General features: G+C 31.0%; 3 protein-coding genes across 3 annotated transcripts; all 3 read right to left on the reverse strand.

The window, feature by feature from the left end:
* Nucleotides 1-677: 677 nt before the first annotated feature.
* On the reverse strand, nucleotides 678-1,556 carry LOC112465622. The gene is made up of 3 exons (XM_025033251.1): nucleotides 1,205-1,556; nucleotides 728-796; nucleotides 678-693 (listed from the first exon to the last, which is right to left on the reverse strand). The coding sequence occupies exons 1-3, from the start codon at nucleotides 1,459-1,461 to the stop codon at nucleotides 678-680; spliced, it is 342 nt and encodes a 113-aa protein (XP_024889019.1). The 5' UTR covers nucleotides 1,462-1,556.
* Nucleotides 1,557-2,536: 980 nt separating this feature from the next.
* Nucleotides 2,537-6,177, reverse strand: LOC112465623 (odorant receptor 4-like). The gene is made up of 6 exons (XM_025033252.1): nucleotides 6,056-6,177; nucleotides 5,300-5,651; nucleotides 4,774-5,004; nucleotides 3,465-3,578; nucleotides 3,222-3,377; nucleotides 2,537-2,822 (listed from the first exon to the last, which is right to left on the reverse strand). Exons 1-6 carry the CDS (start codon nucleotides 6,160-6,162, stop codon nucleotides 2,772-2,774), a joined length of 1,011 nt encoding a protein of 336 aa, XP_024889020.1. The 5' UTR covers nucleotides 6,163-6,177; the 3' UTR covers nucleotides 2,537-2,771.
* Nucleotides 6,178-7,400: 1,223 nt separating this feature from the next.
* On the reverse strand, nucleotides 7,401-8,617 carry LOC112465624 (odorant receptor 45b-like). Its single transcript, XM_025033254.1, has 4 exons — nucleotides 8,532-8,617; nucleotides 8,261-8,374; nucleotides 8,006-8,161; nucleotides 7,401-7,616 (listed from the first exon to the last, which is right to left on the reverse strand). Exons 1-4 carry the CDS (start codon nucleotides 8,589-8,591, stop codon nucleotides 7,566-7,568), a joined length of 381 nt encoding a protein of 126 aa, XP_024889022.1. The 5' UTR covers nucleotides 8,592-8,617; the 3' UTR covers nucleotides 7,401-7,565.
* Nucleotides 8,618-8,624: the final 7 nt, after the last annotated feature.

An 8,624-nucleotide genomic window follows, 5' to 3' on the forward strand; every position in this document is an offset into this window, starting at 1 on the left:
GTGATAATTTTCTGGTGTTTTTTTATTATTCTGTTTATCATAAAATGACTCGGGCTGAGCTTCTTTTCCTTTGGAAAAATTTCTATCAAACTTTTGCGAAGAATATCGATTTGTCCACTTATATGCAATATCTAAAATATATACTTCTCTCAACTGATGTACAGTAGCAAATAAAAATTTAAATGCCTAGACTAAATTTATGCTGCACAAAATCTTTTAAAACCTGAAAAGCTGTAGAACTGCTAGTCAACTATTTTTTATAACATAGACAATAAGTACCTGTACATTTCGTCCATCAATTGATATTATGATTTAATTATAAAAAAAAATAATTTCTATAAATAATATAAATAATAGAATAATATAATAAATAATATAATAATAATCATGACGATATTTTTTTGCAGGTGCAACAGAACTCACCAAAGTTATGAGGAAAGCATTTAATAAACCCACTGCGTTAGCAGACAACAGCAAATGAAAAAATTGCACAGTTATGACGGATTCATATACGAATCTTCGATTAACGTCAAATGGCAAATCCATGTCTAGAATTAGTAATTGTGTAGAAACGTTGAAGGTGATGCCATCATCCGCGGTTTTTACGAAGACATTGTAGCTAAAAAGAATTATAAATGTCGAATAAAGGATTATAGATGTCGAATAAAGAATCACCGTCATGTTAGCAAAGCGCTGCGACAGTTTGACATTGCTCGTTGTCGTAAACATGCTGAAATTCGTTCTGGAACACTTTTCCCAATCAATCGTCATCATCATTAATATCTTGTTGAACGTTCTACGAACGGTTATCATTGGTCATAGTCGTGATAACAAGCGCAATGAAGCGTTATACGAACCATCGGTGAAAAATTTTATGTTGTACATTGACTTATAACTCTTGCGAGTCCGATCATTTTCTCTTTGTGTTTGACATTTAATTTATTACAGCAATTTGTCCTAGTTTAGCTTTGTTACAATGTTCACGTTTTTATTTGCCAAATAATTTAATTTATCGACCAAAGCAATTACCAAATAGTTTGATGTATCGACTAAAGTAATTGTTAAATCAAGATGTTATACATATGTAAAATGTATGTAACAAAATTAATGTGGTTAAATATTATAATTGAATATAAATAATTTAACTGATATTTAAAACAAATTTTTCACTGATAGTATCACTACGTGCCGTTGCGTATCTCACCGCTGCTTATACCAAAAAACGACAAGTTTAAATAAGAATATCGTGTATGCCATTGTTATACTAAAAATAATCATTATCTCGGAAAACTCGATCAAATAAAAGTGCTTTACGATATATCGATATTGAAGAGCTTGCTCGATTACGAGCGTGAAAATCCAGAACAGTCGACGTAATAAAATGCACGATGTAGTCGGCCATATGCCAAAAATTCGTAGACAAATTTCTATCGCTTTACTAACTGTATTCTCCACTTTCATATTTCACTTATTATTATTTTCCTATTGTTCTGCAAAGTTAACGTGTGTATCGATTCTGATAAGAGAACTTTAATCGATGTTATGATCAGCACCTAATCGACTATACGATATGCACAATGTGGTATCTCTGTACAGACTGAAAGCTTGGTAAAGAGAGCAAAGTGGGGTTTACTCCCCTTCTCCTCTCCGGAGCCGAAGCTTATTAAATATTTCGATCGCAACGTGCATAGATTGCGTATGCGTATACTATTGTCGAAGAAGAGAAAAAGAGAAAAAGTTTCCGGGTGGCTGACCTCTCCCTCTCGAATTCTTGAGCAAAATGATGGTGTAGCGCACTGTATTATTTTCTTTAAAAATTCAAGCAACAGCAACAATGCGTAAATATACACAGGGCATTGAACCGTGTTCAATGACCGTAAAAGTTTTGTATTTGCGTGCGTAGGGGAGAATTTTTCGAGAAAGAGGGAAGATAGAAGAGGCGAAAGTTTCTCTTACCGAGATTTTGTTTCCTTAATATCGAAAGATATTCTTTCTCGCGCATTACAGTGAGTGTGGCGAATTGTGCACGCGTTCACAACTTATCGAACAACTTATTCTCTCGAAATATATAAATCGCGCAATTTTGAGTGAAAGTTCGGTGCACGTCAGATACAGGTTGTAGGCAATAATCGTCAAATAGAAAGCCAGAAGCAAGAGACGGGAAAACGAAGTGCTGAGTGAAGTATTATATTCCAGTACCAAAGGCGTTCCTAACAAACGACGAGCATAAAATAAGCTTTGAGAAGACATCACAAAATACAAAGGAGCTTTTCTTAATTTTTTAAATAGGACTGTTTCTTAGGCATCATAATGTTGTTTGTACATTACGAAAATCTAAAGAAATATCCGATTATGCAAAAAGAGCATTTGTTGCAATTTTGTAATATTTTTGTAGATATTTTATTTTACAGATGGAAGCTAAACAAATTGATGAAATTATTACAAACAAATATCAATATTATGTAAACACATAAAATATTAATAGTAATAATATTTTTAATATTATTATTACACTGTGATACTTTTATTACTCTTTTAATAACTATTATACTATTATTACCTCATGCTACTCTGCTAAACCCTATCAGGATAATATTATACAATCATAATATTATAGAGATTAATCTTAATATTTAGTTCATCGCCGGCATAAAAAGGAACGAAAAGTAATGCAGCAACGTTTTTACTTTAAATCATATGCAAATTTTGTTGCAACTAAACCAGCTGTTAATTCTCATTAAAATGTCGATGTAAATAGATACAGTTTCGTTTTAATACATCGCAAGTAGAATCGATAAGTAAGAAGCCGAAGTTTTTATAATCTGTAACAGTATTATTTGGTTACTATAAGAATATTAATGCAGAATTTATAAATATATTTAAATTTAATGTAAAAAGTATTTGTTATCTGACTTATTTTAATAATATAACAATCTAACTTGACTTAATAATTTAGTAAGGTGAATATTGCACCAAATATAATTAACTATTATGTAAAATAAATATATAAAAATACAAATAATATAAAATACAAATTGAATAAAAAAATATATAGTACATTACCAAAATTAATTGGTAGTAATATTTTATATTTTAAGAAAAAATAACATATTTTTTATTTTTTATTAATTTTGGACAATTATGGCAAAACAATTTTAATATATAAAATAAAATATAATAATATAAAAAGTTTTACAATTCAAACCTACGATAAAACTTACATTGGTAAATTGTTCTAGAGATAAATTCATTATTTTTCCAATTGTAATGGTTAATTGATTTTGCGACCTCAATATTAAGAGCAATATATTTCGACTATCTCTGAAATCTGATTCGTACCAAAGAGAATCGTATGCAGCATCTCCAATGCTCTTGCTCTATTAAATAATGGATCTTGTATCTCTTAGAAACAATTACATATTTTGTAATATTTATCATATACAATATTCGTCTCAATATCTAACCTTAGCGCTCAAGTATTCTCCAGCAAAACAGAATATAAATACCTCTATATTCACAGCGAGGTAAAATAAGAAATTCCTGATTATACTTTCTGAAGCATTGGGTCGCCCAATCGACTAGAATTTTAAGAAAGAGCCAAGAAAATGTAATAAAACAATATATAATAATTAAAGTCACGAATTAATACTCTTCTATTCTGCAGAATTAACAGCGCGGTTCATATAGTAGGGGAGACCAAAGCGAAGTCGTCACCGGGGCGGAGTCGTCACTACAGTTATCTCGAAACCTGTATGTTGTGTAAACTCACTATTAATATAGTAAACGCTACTTATGGTGGAGATTGTCCCGATTACGCACATAACAAATCGGACACGACAATATTTCCCGATCGGGAATGTGTCCAATCGGGAAATATTGTCGTTTCTGATTTGTAATGTGCGCAATCGGGACTCACTTCTTATGGTGCCCATGTAACCAACGGAGTTTAGTGAGATTGTATGCCATGTTGTGATTTTCATTAAGGCAAACGTGTTTTCAGTGGTCAAAAGTAAAGTTTTTTGCGCGTCAAAAATTTTAAATATTTTAAATATTATTATCTTTCCGAATCTCGAGATAATTGATTCTGAAGAGTAATGCATGCTGAACACGAATTCAGTGAAAATTTTTTATTTTTGTTAATTTATATTTCATGAGCGATCAAACTTAAAATCTGTGTCCGGGTCGAAATGGTCACCAAGCCACTGGAACGGACTCGTCACTGTGACGACTTTATCCCGGTGGTTTCACTTTATTTTTTGTTGCAAATGCGTCATTGTATTTCTTAATTGCAACAATGCAATTTGAACAGAGCTGACGAGAAACAGTGCATTTCGTGTGAGCATAAGACACACAAGTACGTGCGCTTTTTTTGTAATTATTTTCCGCCATCGTGTTTTTAATTAATAAATGTTTCCATTTTTTTATTAAAAAATAATTAATAAAATATATTCTATTATTTTTTATGATCGGAATTATGTATTTTTATTTAAAATCCAGTCCGATATAATGGAGTGACGACTCTGCCCTAGCAATTTTGACATTTCAATTTTTGCACCTTTGTCGTTTTTACTCTATACCGGTTGAACAAAGCGACGTAGACCAAAAATGCCCTTATAAATTTTGTATCCAAGGGTTCACTATTTACGGTACACCACATTTTACTAAAATTATTTGTTTTGTTGTTAAAAATCGGCACCGAAAAGATAGTGACGACTTCGTCCCGGTATCCCCTGTATATTCCTCTTAACCGTAGAATTAATCAAAATTGCTTACCGTGACCATTGTAAAACCCAAGCAGCAGATAAGCAAAGTATCCGATATGAGAAGCACCATTGAGATATACGAGTACAGATCTTCAATATGTTCTGAAAAAGTGATAATATTCTGGTGTTTCTTGATTACTCTTTTTACCATAGAACGATTCGTACTGCACTTATTTTCTTTCGGAAAAAGTTCCAACACACTTTTACGAAGAATATCAATTTGACCGCTTATATGCAACACCTGAAATATACGTTTCTTTCAACAGCTGTACTAATAAAGGTCGCAAGAAAAAATATTATATGGTTTATGACATATTAAATTTACGCGCTGCACAAGAATCTTTCAAAATCTGAAAAGCGCAATTGCTAATAAATTATTTTTGATAAGAAAGGAAATTTGCACATGTACATTCCCCGTTAATCAATTAATATTATGATTAATAAAATATTAAAGAAATAATATTTATAAATAATTGATAATACTCATAATAATAATAATAATAATATCTTTTTGCGTAACAGGTAACAGAACTCACCAAATTTATAAGTAAAGCATTTATTAATCCCATTCCGTTAGCACATATCAGCATGTGAAGAAATTGAACAATTATGACCGATTCATATACGAATCTTCGATTAACGTCAAATGGCAAATCCATGTCTATAATGAGTGATCGTGTGGAAACGTTGGAAGTTATGACATCATCCATATCTTTTATGAAGATATTGCTGCTAAAAAGAGTTACATTTGTCAAATAGAGAATCACCGTTATGTTAGTGAAGCGCTGCGACAGTTTGGCATTGCACTTCGTTGTTAACATACTAAATTTTGAGTTGGTACATTTTTCCCAGTCGATCGCCATCATTGTTAATATTTTGTTGAACGTTCTAGGAAAGGTTTTCATTGATCATAATTTTAATAACGGCCGCAACAAGGCCTTATACGAACCATCGATGAAAAATTAATTGTTGTGCAATCACTTTAGCAATGCAATTCTGCTTAAATCTTCTTTGCGTACAATAATTTATTTATTTCAGCAATTCGTATTTAATTCACATTATTATTATTATGTTTACATTCTTAATTGCCAAATAAATTATTTTATCAACCAAAGCAGTTGCGAAATGTGTATCTTAACGACTAAAGTAATAAATCAAGACGAAATACTAAATATATGTAACTAACATGTTGAATGTTGTTGAATAATATTGTTAAATATAATTAAGTTAAATAATACATAAAGCTAATTTTTCATTGACAGTGCGTATCATAACGTGCCGTTATATCTCACCGTTGCTTATACCAAAAAATGAGAAGTCTAGTTAAAAGTATCGAATATGCCATGGCTGAACCTAAAATTTTCATCCTGTCGGAAAACTCGATCAAATAAAAATGCATTACAATATATCGATATTGAAAGACTTGCTCAATTACGAGCGTGGCAATCCAGAAGAGTCTACGTAATAAAGCGCACGATGTATTCGGCCAGATGCCAAAAATTCGTAGACAAATTTCTATCGCTTTGCTAACTGTATTGTTTACTTTCATACTTGTGTTACTATTGTTATTATCCTATTATTTTGCACCGTTAACATGCGTTGATTCCGATAAAAAATTTGGAAACGTTACGAAGAAACCTGATCCATCGTACGATGTGCACTATGTGGTATCTTTGCACAAACTGAAAGAAAACAAGAGAGTGGGGCTCACCCCTCCAGGAGCCACAGCTTATTAAATATTTTGATCGCGACGTGCATAGATTGCGTGTACTATTGTCGATGAAGAGAAAAAAAGTTTCCGGGTGACCGACCTCTCCCTCTCAAATTCTTGGGCAAAACGATGGTGTAGCGCGCACTGCATTATTGTCTTTAAAAATTCAAGCAACAGCAATAATGCGTGAATATACACAAGGCATTGAACCGTGTTCAATGACCGTAAAAGTTTTGTATTTGCGTGCGTAGGGGAGAATTTTTCGAGAAAGAGGGAAGATGGAAGAGGCGAAAGTTTCTCTTACCAAGATTTTGTTTCCTTAATATCGAAAGATATTCTTTCTCGCGCATTACAGTGAGTGCGGCGAATTGTGCACGCGTTCGCAACTTATCGAGCAACTTATTCTCTCGAAATATATAAATCGCGAATTTTGAGTAAAAGTTCGGTGCACGTTAGATACAATAATCGTCACATAGAAAGCCAGAAGCAAGAGACGAGGAAACGAAGTGCTAAGTGAAGTATTATATTTTAGTACCAAAGGCGTTCCTAACAAACGACAAACATAAAATAAGCTTTGAGACGACATCTGCACAAAATATAAAGAGCTTTTCTTAATCTTTTAAATATGGACTGTTTTTTAGGCATCGTAATATTGTTTGTACATTACGAAAATTTAAAGAAATATCCGATTATGCGAAAAGGGCATTTTTTTTGTAATATTTTTGTAGATATTTTATGTTACAAATTAAAACAAAATGAATTGATGGAATTGTTACAAACAAATATCAATATTATGTAAACACATAAAATATTAATAATAATAATATTTTTAATCTTGTTATTACACTGTGATACTTTTATTACTCTTTTAATAACTATTATACTATTATTATCTCATGCTACTCTGCTAAACATTACCAGAATAATATTATACAATCATAATATTATAGAGATTGATCTTAATATTCAGTTCATCGCCGACATAAAAAACAATGATAAGTAATATAGCAAATTATATGCAAATTTTATTGCAACTAAACCAGCTATTAATTCTTATTCAAATGTCGATGTAAATAGAATGCAGTTTTGCTTTAATACATCGCAAGTAGAATCGATATGTAAGAAGCCGAAGTCTTTATAATCTGTAACAGTATCATTTGATTATTAGAAAAATATTAATGCAGAATTTATAAATACTTAAATTCAATGTAAAAAGCATTTGTTATCTGACTCATTTTAATAATATAACAAAATAACTCGACTTAATAATTTAGTAAGGTGAATATTGCAGCAAATATAATTTTTTATTATGTAAAATAAATATATAAAAATACAAATATTGAATAAAAAAATATATAGTACATTACCAAAAATTAATTGGTAGTAATATTCTATATTTTAAGAAGAAATAACATATTTTCCATTTCTTATTAATTCTGGATAATTATGGCAAAACAATTTTAATATAAAATAAAATAATATAAAATCAATAAAAATTTTGCGTGCAAAACAAACCTAAGATAAAACTTACATTGCTAAATTGCTCTAGAGATAAATTCATTATCTTTCCAATTGTAATGGTTAATTGATTTTGCGATCTCAATATTAAGAGCAATATATTTCGACTATCTTTGGAATCTAATTCATACCAGAAGGAATCGTATGCAGCATCTCCAATGCTTTTACTCTATTGAATGATGGATCTTGTATCTTTTCGAAACAATTATGTAACATTCTGCTTACTTATTGTTTATGTATATGTATAACATTAGTCCCAATGGCTAACCTTAGTGCTTAAATATTCTCCAGCGAAACAAAATACGAACGCTTCCGAATTCATAATGAAGTAAAATAAGGTATTCTTGATTATACTGTTGAAAGCATCGGGTCGACCAATCGACTACAATTTTAAGAAACATTCTAAGAGCAAGGGAAAAGTCATAAAATGATGAATAATCAAAAGTACGCGAATAAATATATCTTATTCTGCAGATTTATCAAAGCAGGTTCTGTAGTATATATTTCTCTTAACCGCAGAATTAATCAAAATATCTTACCGCGACAATTGTAAAACCTAAGCAACAGATAACCAAAGTATCTGATACGAACAGCACCATCGCGATATACGAATATAGATCTTCGATATGCTG

This window comes from Temnothorax curvispinosus, unplaced genomic scaffold, assembly GCF_003070985.1.
Source record: "Temnothorax curvispinosus isolate PA1 unplaced genomic scaffold, ASM307098v1 QBEX01015404.1, whole genome shotgun sequence".
Classification (NCBI taxonomy): Eukaryota; Metazoa; Arthropoda; class Insecta; order Hymenoptera; family Formicidae; genus Temnothorax; species Temnothorax curvispinosus.